Consider the following 26,349-nt stretch of genomic DNA (forward strand, 5'->3'; position numbering starts at 1 on the left):
TTCATATTCGTTTCATTTTTTCATATTCGTTTCATTTTTTCAGTAGCATTTTCTTGTTTTCTGTTTAGTTCAACCGGTAGTAAACGGTCAACCTCTCTATAACGGTCTCCAAACAAATGTAGAGCTACCCCGTAGATATGTCATAATTATCATCATAATAATCATCATAATAATCATCATCATCACCATCATCATTATCATCATCATCATTACTAAAATAATATAATTTCGACAATATTTGTTTTACCATTCCGATTTTTGTTATTTAACGAATGATTTCTTTTCCTACTAAAGACATGATGACCACGTGTATGCCAGAGTGCGGCGAAAATGCCGTGTGCCAACTTCAAGAAGGTCGTCCACAGTGTGTCTGTAAACAAGGATTTCAAGGTCCTAACTGTATTGGTATGTATGCGCTCCCTTTCTCTTTTTCTCCTTCCTTCCTTTCTTCCTCCCTTCCTTCCTTCCTTCCTTCCTTCCTTCCTTCTTTCCTTCCTTTCTTCATTTTTTTCCCAATCAATCAATCAATTTATTGTTATTATTAAATACTATTTACAGATATAATATATAAGTGCTATAATAATTATTATTGATTTATACAATGTGATAGTTATATATACAAATATGAAATGAATTGATATATACATATTTATTTATTTATTGATATATACATATATATAAAAGAAAATACAGATGTCATCGGCTAGACGGCATTATACTCATTAAACAATGAGGCAGTAAACAAAAAGAAGCCACAGGTCCTTCCTTCCTTCCTCCCTCCCTCCCTCCCTTCCTTCCTTCCTTCCTTTCTTCCTTCCTTCCCTTCAACCTCCTTTTTTCGTTTCAGACATTGATGAGTGTACGAATAGAGACAACGACTGCAGTCCTAATGCTCTTTGTACTAACATTCCTGGTTCGTATGTCTGTCGATGTTTACGTGGATTCACTGGAGACGGCAAAAAATGTGTTGGTAAGACAGTTTTCATAGTTAATAAAGTAAACAATTAATTTTAGAGAACGACAGTAATCAATACGAAGCAGTGTGTATAATGAAATTGGTTCACGAAAGGAGATATTTCACTTTGGTTTTCTATCCGAATAGACGCAAAGTCCGTGTGTCTGCCAGAATGCGATGAAAATTCAGAGTGCAAACTCCAAGATGGTCGTCCACAGTGTGTCTGTAAACAAGGCTATCAAGGTCCATCATGTACTGGTACGTTTTTCCAACTTCGCCTATATAATATAAGAACTACAACAAAAGCAATAGCAACAACGACAACAACCATTATAAGCAAGTACACCGAACAACAATGTCAACGAAGACTTTGACAACCACCACCACCAAGCTATGTTTGTTTTTAATATGTGATTTCTCTTCTATTCTGTCCTCTTTTACAGACATTGATGAGTGTACGAATAGAGACAACGACTGCAGTCCTAATGCTCTTTGTACTAACATTCCTGGTTCGTATGTTTGTCGATGTTTACGTGGATTCACTGGAGACGGCAAAAAATGTGTTGGTAAGAAATTGCTTAACCATAATGTCCCTTTTGTTTGCATGGTGCACCTTGACCATTTGTTTCGATTTTTATCTTGTATAGCCAAGTCTGGATGTAATTTCGACTGCGGAGAAAATGCAAAATGCATCAACGCTTCGAGCACTGATGATATCATTGGGGATGAACCTGGTGTTTTCATCTGTAAATGTAACGACGGTTTCGAAGGAAATGGCTTGCAATGCACAGGTATGACGTACGAGGGTCCACAGGTATGACGTACGAGGGTCCACAGGTATGACGTAAGAGGGTCCACAGGTATGACGTACGAGGGTCCACAGGTATGACGTAAGAGGGTCCTGAAGTGGCTAGCATTCGCCTCTTTTGGGCTCAGGAACATGGGATTTCATGCACTGGGAATAGGATTCACAAACAAACTAACAAAAAATCCAAAAATGGAAATGGCATTGAGATTTGAGCAAAAGATAGGCCTGGACTTTGGGATTTGGTCGAAATTGGGGCTTGGAAATGTTATTAGGACCCCCCTTCAGGAACCCCACGTATATATGTATATTTTTTTTTTTACCTTCAAACAAGACAACTAATGACTTGCCGAAATATCGCTTTAGTAAACACATTCCTACCTACGGTGTACTGAATTTCCACTTTCTTTTTTAAACTGTAGGAGTATATTATTTTCTCATTCTTTGTTCAGATATCAACGAATGCGATAAAGGACTTCACTCGTGTCATGTAAATGCTCTCTGTACCAACACCGATGGAGCCTATGTGTGCCGTTGTCTGAAGGGATTTGCTGGAGACGGCAGATCATGTATTGGTTAGTATTTTGATAAGAGTTGGCCCAGTGTTGTCCCATTTCAGACCACGTGACCATTCCCTTGAGTATTGTACAAGCAATAGACCCATTCAACTTGGCTCAATGTTGTCCCATTTCAGACCACATGACCATTCCCTTGAGTATTGTACAAGCAATAGACCCATTCAACTTGGCTCAATGTTGTCCCATTTCAGACCACATGACCATTCCCTTGAGTATTGTACAAGCAATAGACCCATTCAGCTTGGCTCAATGTTGTCCCACTTCAGACCACATGACCATTCCCTTGAGTATTGTACAAGCAATAGACCCATTCAGCTTGGCTCAATGTTGTCCCACTTCAGACCACATGACCATTCCCTTGAGTATTGTATAAGCAATAGACCCATTCAGCTTGGCTCAATGTTGTCCCATTTCAGACCACATGACCATTCCCTTGAGTATTGTATAAGCAATAGACCCATTCAGCTTGGCTCAATGTTGTCCCATTTCAGACCACACGACATTCCTTTGAGTAACTATTAATGTAATGAAGTTAATGTGTTCGATGTTTTCTTATAAAGATGTGGACGAATGCAAGACCAAAGAATACAAATGTAATGAGAACGAAGTCTGTGTAAACACCCAGGGCTCATACAAGTGCGCATGCGCTAATGGCTACAAACTAAGCGATAATGGAACTTGCATAGGTAAAAGTAAAATTTATCTATTCATTAATTCATCCATTCATCCATTCATCCATTCATCCATTCATTCATTCATTCAATGAACTTCCATCGCTTTTTACACCCAACGCATTTAATCAATCGCGCACTCTCTCATCGCGTATTCTATTTAATATTAACAGACATTAACGAATGCAGAGATGATTCTCATAACTGCCATGTGAATGCTCTTTGTACCAATACCGTTGGTTCGCATTTTTGCCGATGTATGCGCGGTTTCTTTGGAGACGGACGAAAATGTATTGGTAAGATTTATATGAAATATTTCTCAAGCAATCTAAACATTTTAATCGGGTTGATTAAACCAACAATTCACACAAAGGAAGGAAACTAAGTAAAAGCAAAAAGTTGACACACTCGTAGGCAGCGTCTAGAAGAGCAATAAGCAAGGTAGACAGTCAAAGAGACTAACTGACTGACTGACTGACAAACACATAGATAAAATGACAGACAGAACCCAACGAAAACGATGAATTAACTGAGATTGTGTTCGATAGATGTGGACGAATGTTCTTCTATCAACAATTGTGACATCAACGCTGTTTGCACCAACACTGAAGGTTCTTATCAATGTACTTGTAAAGATGGATTCAGAGGCGATGGAAGGACTTGCACAGGTAGGAATCAATGCGTAATCACACCCAAATTCAATCCACACAAATTTACTTATTACCCCGCCAATATGTCCAGTACTATTTCATCTCTTATAGTACACTCAACAAAATTACTCGACTCTGATTGGTCGAGAGGCAAGGGCGGATCCAGGGGGAGGGTCGGGGGGGTCGCGACCCCCCATGTCATTCCTGAGCTCAAATGGATTCTTGTGGTAAAAATGCGACTGGGATTCCTTTGCCCACAAAATTTACCCCTGAGACCCCCTTTCAAAAAAACCCTGGATCCGCCCTTGAGAGGAGTACAATTATAGCGTTAATTGTACTCCGTAGGAGTACCGAATTAAGTCGCACTGGCAACACGGCCAAAACAATGTCAAAACAATTATTTTCTATCATTTTGTACTTAAAAAACATATAAATAAAATTTTAAAGCCGTAAGAACAAATCTTTTTTATGCATTTCAGTTGCGCGATGGACTGAAAATCGGCCGCCAAATAGACAAAGATAAACGGCGTCGCTTCGCATTTTTTACTGAAATTATGTTGAGTGAACTATAAACAAAAATATACAAATAACACCAGTGACACACAACGCCGCATCCCACATCACTTTACTAACCTCCTACCCAATCAAACCCCACTTGAAACCCACTTGAACCCATTCACACGCCATTTGCTCGCAGATGTAATGCTGATAATATTAATCAATATTATTAATTTCTTTGATTAATCTTTGTTTTTTTCCAGAAATCCTAACACCTTGCAAACCCGGTTGTGCTGAAAATGAAAATTGCGTCAATGTAAACAATGTGTTCCAATGTTTATGTAAGGAAGGTTATGACAAGAAGAACGGGAAATGCCAAGGTAAAGCTGTCTGAAACACAGAGTTATCCCAACTAGTATGGGTATTTGATGAGGGAGGGTGATGTAGAAGCATGTCATAGACCAATGTATGGGTCTCCAAGACGGCGTTATAGTGAGACCGGGGGAAAAGACGACAGGAGGTGGGGGAGGGGGGAGAAAAGGAGCTACAGAAGAAACGATTACTTGTAGAAGATTCAGATGTTGGCAACGAACGCCCTACTCGTAGAACAAAGAAATAAAGACGGATAGAAGCCCTTTAGATATCTATCATGCCAAGCTCACTCAATCACTACAGAAATTGAAATACAGTTTGCAATTGTTATTTGTTATTTACAGAGCAGAATAGAATCTTCATTTTCGGTTTAAAGATACAAGATAAAATGCATCTTATTATCTTATATGGGTTTTCATACCTAACGATATAATGCTTAACCTTGTCCAATAATTGTTTGATGTCAACCAACAGATATCGATGAATGTGCTGACCAAATATTAAATGACTGTGATCAGAAGGCCACATGCAACAATACTGGTGGAAGCTTCGTCTGTAAATGCATGACAGGCTACATCGGTGATGGAAAACTTTGCTCTGGTAAAAGATTTCGTTTCTCGTTTTTAAAAATAACTATTCGAGCTTCCTGTTGTTTTTACTGCAAACGGTTTAGTAACTTGTAAAGGTCCATAACCTTGACTTTGCCCAATAATAATGCAGCTTAAAATCATGAGTGATTTGTTAGTACATTAGCTGTTGAACCAGAAGACAATCCTCTTCTCTTATATGAATAATTCAACAGTTTCTATTATGTCCCCCATTTTACTGCAGGTTCGGAAGGGTTGGGAGATAGGGCCTACCGTTTTAAGTCCTTGTTCGAGAAGCCATTGCAGATATTATTACAAAGGCAGCACGTTCTCCTCAGTTATTTTAAGACCCTGAGTGTTGGTCCGGCCGAGGTTTGAACCACGACCTCCTGCACAACAGACTGACGCTCTTACCAACTGAGCTAACCGGGTGGCTGTGCCAGGGGTGCCCAAGCAACTGATGCTTTGACTACTAAATTTTTAAACAGATTTGCTCCATTTGTACTGTTCTTTATTGATCACATCCAAGCCGCTATTAGAGTAGTTTTCGTATGACTGTGATAAAGACAGTGACGTATGCCTGTCTTGCCGTGACCTGTAGTTTTCTAGAAATTTGATTGGGGGGTTTTCTCTCGCGCAATGTGATTGGTCTGGCTGTGCGGTGACGTTAGCGTGACGGTGTCCGCGCCGTGTTCGTGCCGTGTTTTGGGCAGTTGATTGGATGGAGAGTAAACTCTAGTGTTATGTGATTGGTCTGGCGTATCCCTTGCCGTGTCACGACCGTGTTCGTGCCGTGAGCTTTTCACAGTCATACGAAAACTGCTTTAGCATCCTGGCGCAACTCCCCGAAGTAGAGGAGTGAGCGTTGCGACACTGATAGCGGCTGCGTAGGATCATCTGCACATTTGCCTATCATAAGAATATTAATCTATATATGTCCATTACTTTTCTTGAAACAGACAAAAATGAGTGTTTTGAAGGCGAAGACGATTGTGACCTCAATGCTGATTGTGTGAACACCGAGGGATCCTACACTTGTAACTGCATGAAGGGTTTCACTGGAGATGGCCGACGTTGCACAGGTATTTCACAACTTGAATGAGTGAATGATTGATTGAAACAAGGAAATCATAAAAGGATAGATTGATGAATGAATGAATGAATGAAGAAATGCATCAACAAATTCATAGATTAATTCCTTAATGCATATGGAAATGAATAAATGAAGGAATAAAAGGAGGGCCGGATGCAAAGGCGTACAATGATTGGTTAAAGACTTTAAAACTGTATTGCTTTTCATACAGAAATCATATCGACAACACCAAAGACCACAGTTACACTAAGTACTACTGTTAAGACGACGGCTGCTGAAGTAGTAACTGAAAAACCAACCACTGGTGAAGTAACTGGAAAACCAACCACTGGTGAAGTTGTAACTGGAAAACCAACCACTGGTGAAGTAGTAACTGGAAAACCAACCACTGGGGAAGTAGTAACTGGAAAACCAACGACCGCTGCTGAAGTAAGAACTGGAAAACCAACAACCACTGATGAAGTAGAAACTGGAAAACCAACGACCACTGATGAAGTAGAAACTGGAAAACCAACCACCACTGCTGAAGTAGTAACTGGAAAACCAACCACCACTGCTCACGTAGTAACTGGAAAACCAACCACCACTGCTGAAGTAGTAACTGGAAAACCAACCACCACTGCTGAAGTAGTAACTGGAAAACCAACCACTGGTGAAGTAGTAACTGAAAAACCAACCACTAGTAAAGTAGTAACTGGAAAACCAACCACTGCTGAAGTAGTAACTGGAAAACCAACCACCACTGCTGAAGTAGTAACTGGAAAACCAACCACCACTGCTGAAGTAGTAACTGGAAAACCAACCACCACTGCTCCAGCCACCACTACTCCAACCACCACTGCTCCAGCCACCACTACTCCAAACACCACTGCTACAACCACCACTGCTCCAACCACCACTGCTCCAGCCACCACTGCTCCAGCCACCACTGCTCCAGCCACCATTGCTCCAACCACCACTGCTCCAACCACCACTGCTCCAACCACCACTGCTCCAGCCACCACTGCTCCAACCACCACTGCTCCAGCCACCACTACTCCAACCACCACTGCTCCAACCACCACTGCTCCAGCCACCACTGCTCCAACCACCACTGCTACGACCACCAATGCTACAACCACCACTTATCCATCCACCACTGCTACAACCACCACTGCTCCAGCCACCACTGCTCCAACCACCAATGCTACAACCACCACTGCTCCAGCCACCACTGCTACAACCACCACTGCTCCAACCACCACTGCTGAAGTAGTAACTGGAAAATCGACCACGGTTGAGAAAATAACCGAAAGACCAAAGACTGATTTGCCTCAGGAAAAGATCACAACAACTGATACTTCAGCTACTGCTCAGAAAACCACAGAGACGTTCACTGTTTTCACCCCCCAACCTCCTGTTCCTGTGGATGAATGCAGGGCTGGGATTGCTCGTTGTGGAAATAATGCACACTGTATAGACACTGAGGAAGGCTATCGCTGTGAATGTAACAATGGTTATCGTGGTGATGGCATAGTTTGTAAAGGCAAGTTTGAATTAGCAAGGAAATACTGCCATGTTAATGTCGCTTTTTTCAGTGGGTTTTAATTAGTCTACTTTTTTTTTATTTTTTATTTTCACATGTCCGTACACATTCCTATCCCTGCCTTTTTCGTTGTTTTTTTTTTTTTTTTTTTTTTTTTTTTTCTTTTTTTTTTTCTTTTTTTGTTTTTGTTTTTGTTTTGTTTTGTTTTGTTTTGTTTGTTTTTGTTTGATTTCGTTTGGTTTTTGTTCTTGTTTTTTTTGTTTTGTTTTGTTTTTTCTCTTCGTTTTTTTGGTTTGTTGTTGTTGTTATACTTATCGTTGCTTTCCCCTTTTCTCCTGTTGTTGCTTATACTAGTTTTCCATTTTTTTTGTGTCTGTTTACCACGTTATATTAATCACAAAGATCCATGAATGAAATTCGTTGGCAAATTTGTGCAAATTAAACATCATTTTTGATCGATGTGTTTATAATAGTGAAAAGCTTTATATTCCTACTTAGTAACTGATTGAATCGGAACAATGTAATTAACAAATCTGGAATTGCTTGCTTGACTTTCCTACACATATAGGCACCAAAGTAGCTCTTTCTGTCTAGTTCCCATCTGGTCGTTAGTCGCCAGAAAAACTTAATAATGATTATAACTTAATACTTAATAATAATAATATGATTATTCGTTAATAGATGTGGACGAATGCAAGGAAAATCTCGATGACCGTTGTAATGGGAACGCTATTTGCATCAACACGGAAGGATCATACGCATGTGAATGTCTTCCTGGATATGAAGGAGATGGCGAGTACTGCGAAGGTAAAATATTTATCATATGTCCATAGAAAATCTGATAATGAACCTCTTATATTTCCAAATTGAGATAAGTTATTCGGTGCCAGATTTTGGTGTTATTCCGGGATGAAAAGTATTTCATTTGTCTTGATAATCAAACTGGTTAAGCACTATTGGACGTGGGTAGATCCTCTTGACGTAGTACTTTGCCATTTCAATAAACCACGTGTCATTTTCTTGAGAATTGCTGGGTTTCACTCAGCTGATAAAAGTCTTTGAATCTCATTATCTGCTCCAAATGGTGGTCAAACACTGCCACAAACCAGCGTGCAGAAAGAATTCTATTGAAAACTTGTGATTCAGTTGATGAACATTCCGCACGAGACAAGAAATGAAGTGTAGTTAAAGCCAGCAATAAGGACTTTTCTAAGAGTTGCATCCATATTCATTTGTCTTCTTATTCGTAATATTCTCTTAGGCGTAATATTTTCCCATTTCAAACCACGTGTCATTCTCTTGAGGATAAGATTGAGTCGATCCATATTCAAATGTCTTCTCGTGTGCAACTGTTAAAGAAATTATGCTCTAGGGAATGACACGTGGTCTGAAATGGGAAAGCATTACACCCAAGGTAAAGAAGTCTGATCTATACGATCAGTATTCTTCGAAAAGGCTTTCGTCAACAACAAAAGCATGTATCGTCCCATGATTCTGTTGCAGAATTATTCACGATAAAAAACATTTAAAATAATTTTACAAAATGAAATTCCTTTGCAGCATTGATTGAGAAAAAATTGTTTGTATTGCTTTTCAGCGGAGGGGATTCTTGGATACTTCAATGTGACACGTAAGTACTGATATATCTTTATAACATGATCGCACTGTTGGGCAGAAGCGAACGAAGTTTACCTAAGCGTCGCTTGAAAATGTGTTGCACGCAGAACAGTAGTACGTGCACCTTGATTTTCCTCTTCAACTTGCAGCGTAGTAAGAAACAAGTAGCACGATTTCGTTGCCCTTAGTTCAATACGAAAAAGTTGCAACGAAATGATTGATTATGTTTTGCTAAATGTCTGATTAAGTTAAGGCGTTCGGCAGAACGTTACTGGATACTTAGAGCAGTAGTTCGATGACTGTAAAAAGCTATTGATTGGCTGGTTTTTTTTTTCTGGCGCGCGATGATTGGTCGATCTGGCAGTGGCGTGGCCTTGACGATGAAGGTATCCGCTCAGTGTTCATGCAGACCTCGTCACGACCTTGTGATATCGTAAGCTTTTCACGATCATACGTAAACTGCTCCGATGATTTATTCACTGACAGAAAAGACTTCTTCTCGCCAAAGGCGCAGTTCGAAAACTTGATCAACACAAAAAAGTAGAATTATTTAATAGAAATTATGCTATGAATCGAAGTTATCTATTGTTTGTAGTTCAACCTTATTGGCCTCCCTTCCTTCAATAGATATCAACAACAACATTGCTATTGGTTGTGGCAAGAAGGAGATGATGATCATCGTGCGTCAGATGTTCTTTATGGGCATGCAACGAGAAGACTTAAACTTAATCGATCCCAAATGCAAGCCCAAGCAAAATGGCACCCACTTTATCTTCTCTACGGGTCTCACGGAGTGCGGCACAGAAATGACCCAGACACCTCATGCCTTCGTGTACAAGAACGTCATACGCGAGCGACCACCGAATCCTAACAGCATGATTACTCGATTACATGACATCCAAGTACCTTTCCGATGTTTCTACACAAGACGAGGTGCCACTTCTGCTCTTGCTCTTGAGCCGAGTCGAAAAGTTATCCGAGCCAACGCCAGTGACACGGGAATGTTTGCATTGAATATGGCTGTCTTCAAGGACTTCAGTTACTCCGTGCCTTACCCAGAACAGGATTTTCCAATTCCAGTGATGGTTAATCGTAGGATTTACTTCCAGCTAAGTGTGCAGTCAATGGACAACAGACTTGCTGTGACAGCTGATCGTTGTCACGCAACGCCAGATCCTAATCGTAACAATAGGATTCAATACGATCTGATACGTAATGGGTATGACATGCGATATCTCATTTCCTTTACCTTCCTCTCTCTCTCTCTCCTCTCTCTTACTTCCTTACTCCTTCCTTTCCTTTTTTTCCTCCTCCCTTGTGGCCATTCATTCAGCCCCGATTCATCCATCCATCTAACTATCCACCCAGCCCATCCATTTATCCCATCCATCCATCCCACTTATCCATCCATCCCACTTATCCATCCATCCATCAATCCCATTCATCCATCCCATTCATCCTTCCATCCACCCATCCATTCTATCCATCTATCTCACCCATCCCATTCATTCATCCCATACATCTCAGCCATCCCATCCATCCATCTTTGTGTCTTCTTCACTTGCACAGCTTTATCTCTCAGCATTCAATTCACAGTTGATTATGCTTATTATAATTCCAATTAATAGTATGATTTCTTCAATTTTTCTCAGCTGCCCTGTCGATCGAACAATCATCTACCACAAAACAGACCTGAAACAAGTCCACCGATTCAGCCTCAAAGCCTTCCAGTTCGTCAATGTCAAGGACCCTACCTATGCCTACATTCATTGCACAGTCGTAGTATGCAATGTGTCTGATGCCAATTCTCTTTGTAATAAAGACTGTAAGATTGAATCCCAAGCTCGGAGACATAGACGGTCTGTCAGTTATAGTCGTCCTGTCCACGTTGATGTTCTATCTCAAGGACCTATGATCAAGCCTGAACCAAGAAACACTAAGGGTATGGATATCTTGGAATAGTCCTCTTCACAGTTCCCTGCGCCATCTTGAAAGGTAGCCGTGCCTTTGCATCGAAGCGAGACGAACGGTGAGCTTGCAATGATAGAGACATGTGAATAATTGTCCAAGGTGTTAAAAAAGGTATCTATCATTGCAAGCTCACCGTTCGTCTTGCTTCGATGCAAAGGCACGGCTACTTTTCAAGATGGCGCAGGGAACTGTGAAGGGGACAATTGTTGTCGTTATCATTTACGTGACCTCTCTTTCAAATTTGTTTTTAACACTTTTTTTTTTTGTTCACCTAAGCAGTCACTTGATAAGTTCATGCCATTGCTCCCCACCCCCCTTCCCCCCACGCCAAAATTCTGGCTACGCCCCTGTTACTAGATATACTCTGACTGCTTCTATCGCTGATCCACAGATCTTCTACCATCCTTTCTTGCTATCGCTACAACCCTGGCCATCATAGGCTTCACTATCCTCATAGTCGCAGTTATCATCCTACGAAAAAAGACCCATCGTCAACCGGACCAAGAACATCAACACCAGCATCACGAAACAGGCCAGGGTAAAAGTATAGCTGCAAGTGTTTAACAAAGGGTTTATTCTTTCTTATATTTGCAAGTACAGTTAAACTGGGAATTGAGGAAACAGAGCGATTTTATTTAACCCGTGAAAGAAAAATAACTATTTAGGTAGTACTAGTTGATTAAAAAAAACAAACAATGGGTTTAGTGTCTACTATTTTTTCACGGGTTTAATATAATCACTCAATTGGAGATAGCTTTATGCTATGAGCAATTATTGTATGCAGAGAATATTGAATTATTAGCAATTTAATTTTTACAAGAAAAAGCATATCATGTTCGGTTATTCTGACAAGCTGAGGTCAACGGATTTATCGTTATTCTCAAGTGCGTAAAGCAAGGCTGTGATAATATCGTATAGTATATTCAAGTTATCGGGGTTAGAATTGATAGAAGCTTTCGGGATTAACCGCCATTTGCTATTTGCTAAAGACAGCATGATCCGTCTGTCAATTAATTCATTTAGACTACAACATTCATGTTTAAGAGGCATGGCAAACAAAAATATGGCTTTACAGTTTTAGGTTTTTGCGCTAAAAATGGGATTAAAAGGGCTGGCACTCTAAGATAGGTTTAACTTGGAATGGGAAATAGAATGGGATTTTTTCCAAAATACATTAGGTAATCGAAACTAAAAAAATGGACAGACCTACCTGGCCCCTTCATCTGGACCTTGACAATATATCGCCTCATCTCTATATAGTACTGTTTAACTAATGACCGTTCCTTCAAAAAGAATACATGGGACAAAAACAAGTGTCTGTGAAGCGAAGTTCGACTATATTTCATAAAAACTTCTAAAATTATTATAAGTTGGACATGCTTCTTACCCATCGGTGTCTTTGAACCTGTAGAGGGAGATATTTCTTGAGGCCAGATATAGGAGAAATATAAGGAAATGCTTGTTGAAATCTTTCTATCCTTGGAGAGATATTTGCAATAGTGGCGGATATAATCAAAAGGGGAATGCACATATGCATACCACACGACAATCAATATATAACATAGCACAACACCACACCACACAACACAACACAGACATAAATACTATGACTAACTGTATTAATGTTTTATAGAACTAGTTTGGCTTTTTTGTATATGCTGCCTTTGCTATCAAGAATAAAATAATATTAGATTATATGTGTAGTTTGTGTAATATTTTTATACAGTTTATAAGTAAATAACTGTTAAATTTCAGGCGAACTTAACCTGGACATCGACTTGTGATAGAGAAACAACCAGCACTGTCTATAAAGTCTGTTTATTATCCGATCTTTACTTTCCAATTATTAATCATTCAACACTCTTAATATATATCTAACAATCGTAGTAATTAATAATAATAATAATTTCGTATAATATTTTGTGAAAAATTTCTATATTATAAAATTTATGTTGTACTAGGTTATGATGTGGTTGTCATTCCTTTAAAAACATCGCATTACTGAATAGACCATTTTCTCAAGATTGCGTGAGCATCCAAATGTAAAGAACTTCACGGGCCCAATCTCGTACCTAGAGCCTGCGTTTCTTCTGGCCTTCGGCGAAGAACGAGGGCTCTGGCAAATTCCATATTTTGGCGCAAGCGAACGGTCAAAATGAGCAAAGTAAAAATTAAATTGAAGTCAAAATCAAAGTCAAAATCATAGTACGAATTAAAAATCGGGAGGGGGGGAATATTTTTAATTTTTGGCAAGTCTTTGAACGCGTGCGCTATTATACCGGAAGTCCAAGAAATCCTGGTCTCAAAAAATAAATTATGCCAGAGCCCTCGTTCTTCAACGCAGGCCAGAAGAAACGCAGGCTCTGGGTACGAGATTGTATTATCATGCATTGCTATGAAAAAAATTTCGATACGAATTCATAAAATTGGTTATTCTCTTTTTTAAATATAAAACTGGCTTCTCAATTTGACTGAATTTGCGTTTTTCAGTTTTGTGATCCGTCACGTTGGATGCGCACGCAACCTTGAGAAAACGGTCTATTCGTTCCATTTTGCGAGTTTGTTTGGCACGGGCATAAAAGCTGAACAAAATTCAATTTTTTTTAGTCATACGGTAATTTTTAAAATATTATTACTGCTTAGTGTAAAGCGAATTATCTACCCTGGTTCCAGAGGCAGGAAAAAACCATTCAGAGACGTAAAATAATATCAAATTTGTCTGATTGCTCGGTTGCATTCATAGTCAGGCGTCATGTTAGAGAGAGCGAGTTTCACGTCGGATCAGTGTAACTAGAGGCCTTGACACTGAGATTTTGCTCAACATTATAGCCTTCCTCAGAGTTTGTGGAACAAGGGTAGTTTACAAAAAAATCGTTATATCAATGACTTGAGCCGCCCACAGCAATTAGCAAGGATTCTTTTATCGTGATGTTGAGATGCAAGGACATTGTCCATTCCGAGGATGAGAAAAACTGGGTCGAGTTGGGACTGTTTCAGGAGACATATTTCCAAGATGGCGTCCCCAAAACAGCCCCAAAATGCACTGCAATGCAAACTTAACCCAGGCTTTGACTCAACGTTAACAAGTGCAGTTGACTACGAATCGTGTCTCCAAATCCATCAATACCAAAGAACGACAACATTAGTCTCCAGTGGGACGACACATGAAGCAACTCTTCTCTGTTCAAATCTCTTTGATGGTAGATAGGTCATAGGCACACGACACCAAACGGAGTCAATGTATACTTAGGAATCAATGTATGCCATGGCAGCAAAAGAGTACTAAGAAGAAAGAATCAGGGGAGTACCATTACATCACAAAAAAATAAAATAAAAATAAAACAATCGTGGATACAAACTGCTTTAGCACGTTCTTGTGGAACTGCCACCGGCTTGAAGCGTGTTAGGCAACAATAACAAAAATGTTTATAAATCCTTTTGCAGTGAGACAGCACTGATGTCGTAAGCAAGAGTTTATAGCTACACAAGAATCACCACACCACGATCTAGGTAAAACCATGTCAAGCAAAAACCATCTCATTAAAGCACCAAAAAGGTCATTCTCGATGGCTTTTGACAGTGGAAGGTAGATACGGTAATCTAGCAGTTCAGTTACGCCTGGTCGCTAGAGACTCGTTTTTCTTGTTCGACGTTTTCTTTTAATTCAGAGTCGCTTTCTTTTACTTCTGTTGTATTCTCTGCATTTCCTCCAGTATTATCATTTGTGACTTCTTTGTCTTCAACATTTTCAATTATTTCTTTTTCGTTTGTAATATTTTCAGCATTATCTTCGTTCGTGGGCTCTTTACCTTGTTCGACGTTTTCTTTTAATTGAGTGTCGCTTTCTTTTACTTCTGTTATATTCTCTGCAATTGCTCCAGTATCGTCGTCTGTGACTTCTTTTTCTTCAACATTTCCATTTATTTCATTTTCTTCTGTTACATCTTTAGTATTATCCTCATCTTCCTTCGAGGGCTCTTTGTCTTGTTCAGCATTGTCATTTGATTCTGATTCGCAGCTTGTTTCATGTTTTTCTGTTTGTTCTGTAACACTTTCTGTAGCACAACCACTGTTATCAGTAACGTTCTTGACGTGATCTTCGTCTTCTTTTACAGACTGTTCGGAGTTGCAGCCTGTTTCCTCGTTTGTTACTAGTATCTGACGTCCTTCTATATCATTCTGGCTTTCGTTCTTTGCATTATCTGTTTTGTTCGTTTTCTCGTTTTGTGTTTCATGGCTTTCACTTTGTGTTTCTTGATTCTCAAACAGTTCGGATTCTTCGACTAGTGAAGCTTTTTGCTTGTTCTCAGCTTCTATTTGAGTAGTCAAACTTTCGTTAATCGCTGGTGCACTGTCTTCACCTTTCATCGTATCTGAAGACCCCATCTCGTCAACCGTTATAGTAACACAGAAATCATCACTCGTGGTTTCTTCATCTTTCGCACAGTTTTCCTCATGTGCTGTTTCGTTGTCCAAAGTAGAAATGCTTGCTTCAAGAGATAAATTTGTAGTCACATTTGCAATGCCCGGTGCATCCATCTCTGACGTTTGTTCATTTAAAGACACCATATTTTCTGAAGATGAAGTTGGTCCAGCTTCAGTATTTACCGCAGATTCTGAGTGAGTTGGCTCTGCCAGCGATGATTCCCTGTCTGCCAAGTGCGAGTTACTTTTTCCTGGTTCAGCTTCCTTTTCTGGAGACCCCAGTCTAGCAGCATCCTCAGGTGACTCCAGCCCATAAACAACTCTATTTTCCAGCGGAACAGAAGGAAAGCTACTATTCGTATTGGCAGCATGTTCACATCCTCCTACCGCCCTATCTGTCATTCCAACCATCTGTCCTTGAAACGACATACTGTCTCCATTTCCAGCAAATTTATCGAAATTTACATTGCTATCGAAGTCTAAATCTAAGTTACTCGCCGTGAGAGAAGTTTCGTCTTCTGTTGAGGAGTCTGCACCCACACCAGCTTCTCTTTCTTGTAGCTTTGCTATCATTGCTTCCATTCTCTTACTCTTGCGTTTCTCGTGGATGTCATCACTGATCACCTCTAGTGACTTTAAACAGGCTGAATAGTTCTCCTTGGCGCCAGAAAGACCCAAATGAATCGAGTCAACCCTCAGCTTAAGTTGCTAAAAAAAGAAAAAAAGATAAAAGACTTCACAAAAATGTACATCAGGCTCAAAAACACTTCTTTTTTTTCCATTTCGAAACTTTTGGGTTGAATTTGTTTGTTTGAAATACATCCATGCAAGTGCATCTTCTCAATCATTACAATAAACAAAGAAACAAAACTCAAGGGGAAGATTAAATTACACCAATAGACAAATACATATTGAAAGTCATTTGGTGAGCATCGAAATTTTATTTAGATATTTTGAAAACATTGCATTCACGTTTGCAATGCCCTACAAGTCGTCTAGAAAGGGATGGAATTAATAATTATGAAGTTGTCTAGCTGCCCTTCACAGATACGAATTGTGCATGCCTTTTTTGCACAAGTATTAGAAATTACATCTATGCAGGAATAGCACCAAGTCCTTAATAAAAGAGGTCACATTCGCCACAGCTTCCAAAAATAATGGAAATTTCATGAAAATCCCTTTCAGATCTCTGATTGAAGAAACCAAAAACAGTGTTTTTCTCATCTACCCTCACATAGAAGTATTAAACCTACATAGTAAATATACAAAATATCTAGGTTTGATACTTCTATGAAAACCATGAATCCTTACCCAAAGATGCCGGTCAAATTCCTTTTTCTGTTCAAAATATGGTCTACGAATAAAGAAAACAAAATTAACTTTAGGTTTTGTAACAAACATTTCTTAGTTTGAAAATGTTTCACTTACTTAGCTTTTTCTACAGGACTTTTCAGCTTCTTGTACAACTGTTTAACTTTTGCCTCCAAGTCTCTGTAAGCAAGTAAATCTTCCTGATGCTTCTTCCAACTGTCTCTTTTCAACTTTTCTGCCTCATTAACCTACATTTGGAAAACATTTATAAATAAATACATAATAATTGTATTTTTGTGGTGCGATATATGGGAAAAAGAAAGGTGGAAGAATGGGAGACTGATCAAGACAAGCATATTAAATCTATTGGGAATCCTGTGGTTTTGTGATGTGGGGGTAAAGAGGTGGAAGAGAAAAGACTGGGATGAGCCACCATTCTTCTCTCTTCTATTGTTTGTCACAGGAACCCCAGTAGAAGTTGCCTGCTGCAAAAGAGGCTGGATTGAACCAAATGTTTTCAATGACACAAAAGGTCTAAATAACTAAGAATTCAACTCCAAAATTGCTGCAGGAAGAATGTTAGAAGAATGGTTATATAGATCCAAATTTTCAAGCACCTGGCAATTCTTGATAGCTTATTGATAGGGTTTTGGTAAGCTTGCATAGCTGCTGTCAATAAATCGTAGTGGGACAGTGGAGTTGGGATTCATAGGGAGATGAAGGGAATTGGGCCCGGGGGGTACTACCACCCCAACTTGGGTAGGGGTGTGCCGCCAGGACCTCAAAACCCTGAGCCTATCCCAGACTTAAAATTTTGATTTTACATACCCTACCCCAGACTAAAACTAAGAGTTGAACACCCTATCCCAGACTAAACCCGGTTAGTCAATAGATTGCAATCAATTTTTACTAACGTTTTTGTTTTTTGTGCCATCAGAAAGCGTAGCCTATTGGCCAGACAAAAACAACCAAATTGTTAACCCTATCCCAGACAAAAATGCTCCATTAACTATGCCTATCCCATACAAAACGTCAAAAAATTATACCCTAGCCCAGACCCAAAAGCTGAAAAACCATACCCTTTAGGGCGGCACATACCCGTATAGCAAATATAGGGGAGTACCCCCCCCGGGAATTGGGGACAGCCAAGGGCTGCTATGCGGGCTAGATCTTGGGTGGTGTTACCTCTATTGTTGCTTCATTAAGCATTTTTTGTAGAGCAGAATCAAAAGTTCTCTTTGCACCTCCACCAAACACCCTCCTCTCTGCCTCGGAAACCCTGTTCTTTGCTGCAATGTGCATACCAGTAGCCCGCTCAAACTGATTCGTTGACTTTTGAAGCATACTGTGTGACTGAAAGACAAATGGCACAGAAATGAAGAGGTAAGGAAAGGTAAGGTGTTAAAAACGAAACATAAGATCAGTGAAAGTGAGAGCAGCGCTGGAGCATTTAGCAGCAAGAGTTTGCTCACAAATATTTATATATACAATATATATATAATACAGAGTGGAGTATATATTCATAGGTGAGTGATTGTCTTTCCATCCCCCTCCCCCCAACATCTTCAATTCTAATGCAATTAGATTCATTCAAACATTCCTCGTTGCATATTTTAATCCCAATAACAATTTTCTACTCTGGTTAGCTATCATGGAACAAACATAGTTTTCCTAGCTATATACCTGGCGTAGCTGTCTGTAAGCCTCATAGAATGGCCTCGACTTCTCAACACATTTTCCAAGTTTATGAGCGACGCCATTCAACTGGTAAGTTGCACCAGCTAACGTCTGGCGGAATACTGCACGTGCCTCCTAAAATCATAGCAATGAAGCTTGTATTATTATTGCAAGGTAATAAAATAGTATACATATTTGAAATACTGTATGTGAACTCAGAATACTTCTATATATTCAAAGAAGTTAAACATCATTCGGAATTTTCGCATTGAGCATTTAAGCTTGATATAGATTGTATTAGCCTATAATATTTCTGACTGGGTTTAGGATTTGGTCTCATAAAATATATGAATTATGTATAATAACAATAAAAGACTTTAACTGCAAACAGGATTCCAATTCTTATGATTACACAAGTTTAGAGCTAAAACCTTTGTAAGCTTATTATATTGTCCATAGCTTTTAAAAATCCTAAGCAAATATACTTGTACGAGCACAATAAATCAAACACAGTTGCTAAATATTCGTTCCAAAAACTCTAATGAGTTTAAATTCAGCTTGAAGCTAGCAAAAATGAGATATAAAAGCTTAGCTAAATATAAGCTTAAAGCTTTTAAGCTTATATCTACATGTAGTTACTTACGTCAAGCTCTGCTTCCAGATGATTTATGGAATTTGTCGCAGCATTCAGCTTCTCTAACTCATCCTTGACATACAAATTAAGAAACGACAATCCAAAACAATCGTTAAGATCTAATAACTTTGTGATCAGTAAAAGAAATCAAGTAATCTTGAGTTTTGTGCAACTCCTTCGGGATCGAATGATACCTGTATTCTTGGATCCAGTTCTTCATCGTCGTCGTCATCTGAATAGCTCTCATCACTAACCGAGTTATTCTCACTCATTTGAAATCAAAAATTAACAAAAAAAGACAGAAAATTGAAAAGAAGTACGTATTCACTGTCCTAGCTTTGATTCCATAAAATCCAGACTTTAATGTGACGTTCGGTCATGCTCGGCTTGACGTCGGCTACTCGAGCTATTTCAAAAACTTCGTAGCGACAACTAATCGATTGTTAATTTGGAAACTAAAATAAAATTTTTCCCGTTGAATCAAAAAATGAGTAATCATTAAATTGGTTTAGAAACAGAATATCCCTTTTTATCGACTTCGCCAACGATATAGGATCCATAGCGTTAGTCGTGTTTTAAAATATCGAAGCTTGTCAAATGGCAATCATCTCAATCGATATTTTGTCGTTTCGCCTTCGTAGCCTCCGCTGGCATTAACGAATGCAGTCACCAAAATAACAACATCAAGATGGCGATAAGTGTTTGATGTGCTTTAATATTTTACCAAAAAATCTCTCGTTAAACCCTTTCCATAATGGCTAGCATTGGCAAATGGAAGGCTTCATACTACTGCGACTCAAAACGAAGTTGGATACCCGGAATTTTTCAAGTTTGTCCTCAATTTATTCGTTTTACTGAAGAGATTCCTAAAAGTACTAATGACATCATCGACCTCACGATTAATTTTGATGAATTCGTAGAATTAAAGAAAGAAACTACAGCAATATTTTATACTGCTTTGACTATACGATGTACTAATAACAAATACTGGTTCGCATCTTTTCCAAGCTGCTCACACGTGTATAATATCCTGGAACATTTTTGGAGAGAACGTTTATTATCAGGGTAGGTATTTATACCTTATAAAGCGTATAAATATTTACATGTATGCTTTTGGTCCATCAAAATTGCAAGATTAACATTTAGGTTATAATTCATGAGTGGAGACTGCATCCCCTCTTTTCCCATCAATGTTTGCCGGTCAATTAACACATCAGTTGTTCAACAGATAATATTTTGCCAACAAGTAATAGTCCCCTTCACAGTTCCCTGCGCCATCTTGAAAAGTAGCCGTGCCTTTGCATCAAAGCGAGACAAACGGGGAGCTCGCAATGATGGAGACATCTGAATAATTGTTTAAAAAAGGTCTCTATCGCTGCAAGCTCACCGCTTGTCTCGCTTTGATGCAAAGGCATGGCTACCTTTCAAGATGGCGCAGGGAACTGTGAAGGGACTATTGTTATTTGATCAATATAAACAACTGTTTCACAATATTATGGATTTTTTTGAGTGGCAAACATTTGGTTCTAACTTACAGCATGTACACAGCTGTAGGCATTTTAACATGTCATGCCATAGATAGCCTTGAAATGGCTTCTCATTGTCTTCCAGACCAGTATGATTCATCCAATCACAATGCGCTGTAGTTTGTATCATTTCCTTCTCATACAAAATCTTCTCCACTACGTACATGCAGTGCATGCCTATCCTAACTGAGACTAATTGCATTGTTTACACTGTTCCCATAGCAACGACTCCTCTGCACAACAAGGATCTGGTGGACAAAAGCTTTTAGAAATCCTCCATGATTCTGCTAATTGTCTGTCTTCCACTTCAAAAACCCTCGAAACTCAAGGGCAACAGATAGATAATGCCTGTAGGACTATGAACAAGTTGCATAATGATTTACGAGTCGCAGAAACCATTATAAGTAGCATGGATTCATGGTTGAATCAATGGGATCTTCATGTCCCAGAAGTTGTTATCAATGTCCCAAAACAAGGTAGTGAAATGGAGAAAATGGAACTGCCTGTATTGTATGCTGCTAGTGAAAAAGAAAAACACATCTCAGGCTCCTTGGTGCTTAGCAGTAAGGTGTTAGAGATATTGGACATCCAGAGGAATCCAGTGTATAGTTTCACGGCCAGAGAGGTTTCTGAAGTAAGAGTCCACACACCATTTGAAATGACATTGATCAAGAGTGAAATAGGAAAACCAGAAGTCTGCGTACATTTGATCTCGGCAAAACTTATCAAGGTTATGCCTCATATTAATGTTATGCTTGGGCCGAAGTTGAATTTTGATGAGCCTCCAGATAGTGTTGCCATGACAACTGCTAGCTCGCATAATGATACTGATGAGTTGTTAGCAAATTTAAAGCTAGATGGTAAGTTTCACTGTCAGTAGTGATATATACTTTAAATCTGTCCTACAAATTTTTCTCTTGATTTAGTGCTTCTCAAAAGCACGTGCAGAATTGAACAATTTGCCGTTGCGACAAAATGGGGTTTTGATAGATGTTTCCTTGATATTTCCTAGTCACGTGCTCTTTTAAACCTTTGTGTTTTCTGACAGTTTAATAGAAACACTTTGATTGTTGCAACAATTTACAATTTCTTGAGTGTGATTGGCAAACATGATAAAGATATTTGCAGGATAATAATAAATTGTTTATTAAATCCCATCCTATATATAATAATAATTTTACACTTGGGTAATCCAATACCAGACAAACAAATCTCATTGTCTGAGAGAGATTATGAAAGAATTGGTGAATCAAAGCAAAGAATCTTCAACCTATGTACAGATCTAGAATTTCTGAATTTGTGTTTTACAATAGGGCCCTGACAATTTAGTGGTGTTAAACACTTATAGAGTTCTGTTTTTCTTCATCTTTGCTAGAAATAGAAAAGCAAAAGAAAATGCAGAAAGCATCATCTGCAATGGGAAACAGAGGAGCTAAGACTGTGAGTGAGACAGAAGCAGCACAGATGACAAAAATTCTCCAGGACATGAAGTCGATGGCAGTTGGAATACAAGACGAGCAGAACAGACAGTTGGGCATGTTAGACTTACTGTCTGACTCAGTTGATAAAGCTAATGAAAGGATCAGAAAAGATGCAAGAACTATCAAACGTTTGACTTAAATTCCATTGGGGGGAGGGAGGTGTTTATTAGTTTTCAAACCATAATTTTCTCCATATTAGCTTTATTTCTTTTATGGTGGAGTGATTTTAATAGGCCTATTAAATGATTTACAGTTTCATAATATATTTATTTCACTTGCTTAGACCAGATAATGAGACTTGCTGTTCTTCATTTCTTCAAGTTTATTATGACTGAGGTTTTTTTAACATTTTTATGAGTTTATCTTTCTTGGTAAAATGTGTAGAAAATATACTGTATGTACAAATTAAAGAGAGGTTTTACTTAATCCATGATACACAAATTGTTTGTGTAATAGTCAAATAGATGAAAACGAAAACATTGGAAATAAGATGTACTAGATACAGTACAGTATTACTGTATGATGAGTTAAGGAAAACCACTCCGCTATTAGATATAGAGTGCACTAACGTATACTAACACCATACAGTCAATTCAAAAAACCTTGTCATCAACCGGCTCAAGCCTACGCGACTGGACCAAAAGGAATATGAGTAAAAATCACTGAAGCGGTTAAATATTCGTTCAGAATTAATTGTTCCCGCTAGAAATAAAATAATAATGGAGAGAAACAATCCATCAAATGCATGTCTTCGGGTTTAAGGAAAGAAAAACAAAGTAGTTATGATTCAGTTCACAATTCCGAAAATATGAAGGCATTTAAAAAACGTTTTCTTCAACACTTCCCGCCTCGCCTACGAAGGTTCGTGCTGTAAACAAGGCATAACTAGACAGATAAAATTATGGAGTCAACTCGGCTTCAATGATTGCTACCCAGAGTTCCTTTCGGTCCAGTCGCGTAGACTTGAGTTGGTTGACGACAACATTTTTTGAATTGACTGTATAATTCCAGTGGTATTCAAAAAATAGCAACGCAGAATAGTTTATAACATACATAATAATAATAATAAACACACATGTGTACTGTACATGTTTAGTACAATTTTCGCATGACTGTGAAAAATTCACGGCACGAACACAGTCATGACACGGCCAGGGATACGCCAGACCAATCACATTGCATGAGAGTTTACTCTCCATCCAATCAAATACCTGGAATACAGCATAAACACAGTGCGGACACAGTCACGCCAAGGTCACGGTACTGTCAGGCCAATCACATTGCGCTTGATCAATCACATTAAAATTCTAGAAAGCATCACGGTCAAGGCATGTCATGCTTACGGCACTGAGCTTTTCACAGTCATATGAAAACTGCTCTATGTTACTGTTGTATGCTTTTACATGTATGTACTTGCACTGTCTCTTTCATAAATTGTTTATAAATGATTCTTTGTTAGTGTAGCTAGACTTCATCATCATTTAGAAGCATGTTCGGGATACCATTTTTGACTGGAAACTTTCGCCCTGATTCAGGGCACACTAGATTTCCTTCCTGTACTTCAACCTGAAGAAAAAAGAACAAAAACATTTACTCCTATTTGTGTTTAAGTTTGGACCACGAACTTTTTTTAACACTTTTAAATATTAAAATATTTTAGAGTTATTTGAGGCTCATACAAAATCTAGGATTACACTTCGCAGATCACACTTCAAATCCAGCAGTACAGTTGTGGGTACTGGATATCCCCTCTTCTCCTGGGCTGTTGAAATCAGGCCATGTCAAATGACAACTGACCTCCTTTCCACAAGTCTGTGACCCTGAAATGTGCTCCGACTTTTTCTTTGTCATACAAAATCTATATAATATTATATAGGCCCTTTGCATGTGACATCAAAGCAGCTCAATATGTAGGACAAAACAAAAGAATTCCAATCTCCTGAGAATTGGAACCTATTGTTTTGTCCCCCTGCATTCCAAAGTGCAAGATTTTTAGCATCATTTGAGTCACACTACCAAGATGCTTTTCAAAATTTGTTTCTTATTGAAATAATTTGTATTTCATCAGAGAAAAGTTAGACAATTGGTGCTACTGTAATTAAAGCATGGAACAAACAAAAGCGTGCAACTAGGGATTGTAAAGGAATCTGTAGTGGTCGATTTATTTATTTTTTATCCAGTACTTTGATTACCTCAAGGAGGACATGATGTGCTTTTTTGAGAAAATCTTCATTGCTTTCGTAATCTGATATTACTGCTTCAGGTAGATCTTGTCCATGACCAATCTAAACACCCCGTCACATAAAAATGTATTAGTCAAATTTTAAGATTTCCTGCAACCACATAGTACATGACAGCAGCCATTATAAAAAGAATTAAATAGACCCTTTTCGAGTTCCAAATTATTGCTGTGTTTCTTGATTACAGACTCATTTACTCAGGCTTAGCCTCGAATCAGTGTCCAAATATTCACAAATACCAACAGTAAAGTAAAGAATGCACAACTTCAACAATACAAACACTTGACTGGAACACATGAATATTCTACACAAAATCGAGGCTAAGCCTGAGTAAATGAGTCCGTAATCAAGAAACAGAGCGGTAACTTGGAACTGGAAAAGGGTCTATTTCCCAGATTCAAGGACTTGATACGTTGTTCTGCCATCTAACATGTCAGCTGGCACATGATTTAATAAAATACATGTAAGTGAGAGGACCAGATTTTTAAGGACTTTACGGAGGGGGGAGGGGGGCTTGTACATGTATTTTTGATTTCTGTTGACCCCAACTCCCTGCAATAAAAGATGGCCTCTTGCATAGACCTTTTCTGAGATAGCAAACATGGTGCATTGTGGTAGCTTCAGTACAAAGACCTTTTGTCCATCATGCCTTATATGGTGTTGTTTGTACCCGAAGCTAGACCACAATACATCCTGTTTATCAAACTCAGAAAAGGCCTATAGTATGAATTAACAGAGTGGTTATTCATACTTCACCCGTACGGCGACTTGTGTATTTGCTATTTCGTAGTTGAGTCAAAAATTTCGTTAATTTTCTCGGGAACTCTGTATCCTCTTCCAACCTAAGGGTCAGTGTCACGGCGGGAAATGTCACGCAATAGAATTTCTGACGACTCCCGTACGATCTATTCGCGGTTGCTATTCGTACGGGAGTGAAAAATGTACGCAATAGAATACAGAAAAGAATACAGAGTTTCCGAGAAAATCGACGAAATTTTTGACTCCCGTACGAATAGCAAATATAAGTCGCCGTATGGGTGACGTACGAATAGTCTCTCCGATGAATTAAATTGAAGCTGATGAGCTGAAATCTGGTCATGTAGTAATATAGAACAGCCATAAAAAGCTAGTAATGATAAAGAAAATATAGTCACTGTATCCTTACCTGATGAGCAGCTTGTACAAGCGCTCCCCATTCTAGCTTAGGAATCATTCGACTGACAAACTCTGGGTTGAAATCCACAGTATTTACAACAACATTTTCTGGCTGAAAAAGAAAGATTTCGTTCGATCACACACAACAACACGTGCACGAGTTCATCATTGGCGAGCATTAAACTTACTGTAAAACATCAAATACTGAACGATTAAAACAATGAATACCTCTATAGACAAGGGAAATCCATTCTTGACCCCTTTGACGTGGGATTTTAGCATGTTATGAGTTAGTAGTCTCATGATCAAAGAAAAGAAATTTTAACAGCTGTGGTAAAAATACTTCAGAACACTTTGGATGAAACAGACTGGGGCGAATAACACAGGAGCCCCATGAAAGGAATAACGTTTTACCTCTTTACAAAACAGACGCTAAAAACAACAATTGGTGTTCTTATGCTTTGATTTAATTCTATAGAAATTTTATCCTTGATACATTGACAAAAATTTGAAACAAAGATTTTATTTTTGTCCTTTTAGTCTATCGTGTATTTCTAAAGATATGGGATTGGGAACCC

The 26,349-nt window shown here is 38.7% G+C and overlaps 4 protein-coding genes across 4 annotated transcripts in view; 2 read left to right on the forward strand and 2 right to left on the reverse strand.

Moving 5' to 3' along the window:
- Positions 1-13,017, forward strand: part of LOC116306668 (uncharacterized) — a 103,770-nt gene extending 90,753 nt beyond the window's left edge. Inside the window, 18 exon segments of the mRNA XM_089035162.1 lie at positions 295-405; positions 848-970; positions 1,103-1,213; positions 1,399-1,521; positions 1,603-1,746; positions 2,213-2,335; positions 2,899-3,024; positions 3,183-3,305; positions 3,558-3,677; positions 4,421-4,537; positions 5,004-5,129; positions 6,076-6,198; positions 6,421-7,734; positions 8,416-8,541; positions 9,332-9,364; positions 9,979-10,570; positions 11,004-11,293; positions 11,714-13,017. Of these exon segments, the coding sequence (XP_088891288.1) occupies positions 295-405; positions 848-970; positions 1,103-1,213; positions 1,399-1,521; positions 1,603-1,746; positions 2,213-2,335; positions 2,899-3,024; positions 3,183-3,305; positions 3,558-3,677; positions 4,421-4,537; positions 5,004-5,129; positions 6,076-6,198; positions 6,421-7,734; positions 8,416-8,541; positions 9,332-9,364; positions 9,979-10,570; positions 11,004-11,293; positions 11,714-11,886 (3,998 nt within the window). The 3' untranslated portion in view covers positions 11,887-13,017.
- On the reverse strand, positions 12,207-19,752 carry LOC116295670 (uncharacterized). Its single transcript, XM_031703570.2, has 7 exons — positions 19,564-19,752; positions 19,379-19,441; positions 18,742-18,870; positions 18,244-18,411; positions 17,176-17,306; positions 17,059-17,101; positions 12,207-16,455 (listed from the first exon to the last, which is right to left on the reverse strand). Exons 1-7 carry the CDS (start codon positions 19,639-19,641, stop codon positions 14,935-14,937), a joined length of 2,133 nt encoding a protein of 710 aa, XP_031559430.1. The 5' UTR covers positions 19,642-19,752; the 3' UTR covers positions 12,207-14,934.
- Positions 19,753-20,039: 287 nt separating this feature from the next.
- Positions 20,040-24,041, forward strand: LOC116295669 (synaptosomal-associated protein 47). Its single transcript, XM_031703569.2, has 3 exons — positions 20,040-20,434; positions 21,118-21,755; positions 22,271-24,041. The coding sequence occupies exons 1-3, from the start codon at positions 20,124-20,126 to the stop codon at positions 22,513-22,515; spliced, it is 1,194 nt and encodes a 397-aa protein (XP_031559429.1). The 5' UTR covers positions 20,040-20,123; the 3' UTR covers positions 22,516-24,041.
- On the reverse strand, positions 23,803-26,129 carry LOC116295673 (multifunctional methyltransferase subunit TRM112-like protein). Its single transcript, XM_031703572.2, has 4 exons — positions 26,000-26,129; positions 25,782-25,883; positions 24,569-24,661; positions 23,803-23,942 (listed from the first exon to the last, which is right to left on the reverse strand). Exons 1-4 carry the CDS (start codon positions 26,072-26,074, stop codon positions 23,841-23,843), a joined length of 372 nt encoding a protein of 123 aa, XP_031559432.1. The 5' UTR covers positions 26,075-26,129; the 3' UTR covers positions 23,803-23,840.
- Between the last annotated feature and the right edge of the window lie 220 nt (positions 26,130-26,349).

This window comes from Actinia tenebrosa, unplaced genomic scaffold (genome assembly GCF_029948245.1).
Source record: "Actinia tenebrosa isolate PJP-AT-01 unplaced genomic scaffold, QUT_ActTen_1.0 PGA_scaffold3__52_contigs__length_22856419, whole genome shotgun sequence".
In the NCBI taxonomy this organism is placed as follows: domain Eukaryota; kingdom Metazoa; phylum Cnidaria; class Anthozoa; order Actiniaria; family Actiniidae; genus Actinia; species Actinia tenebrosa.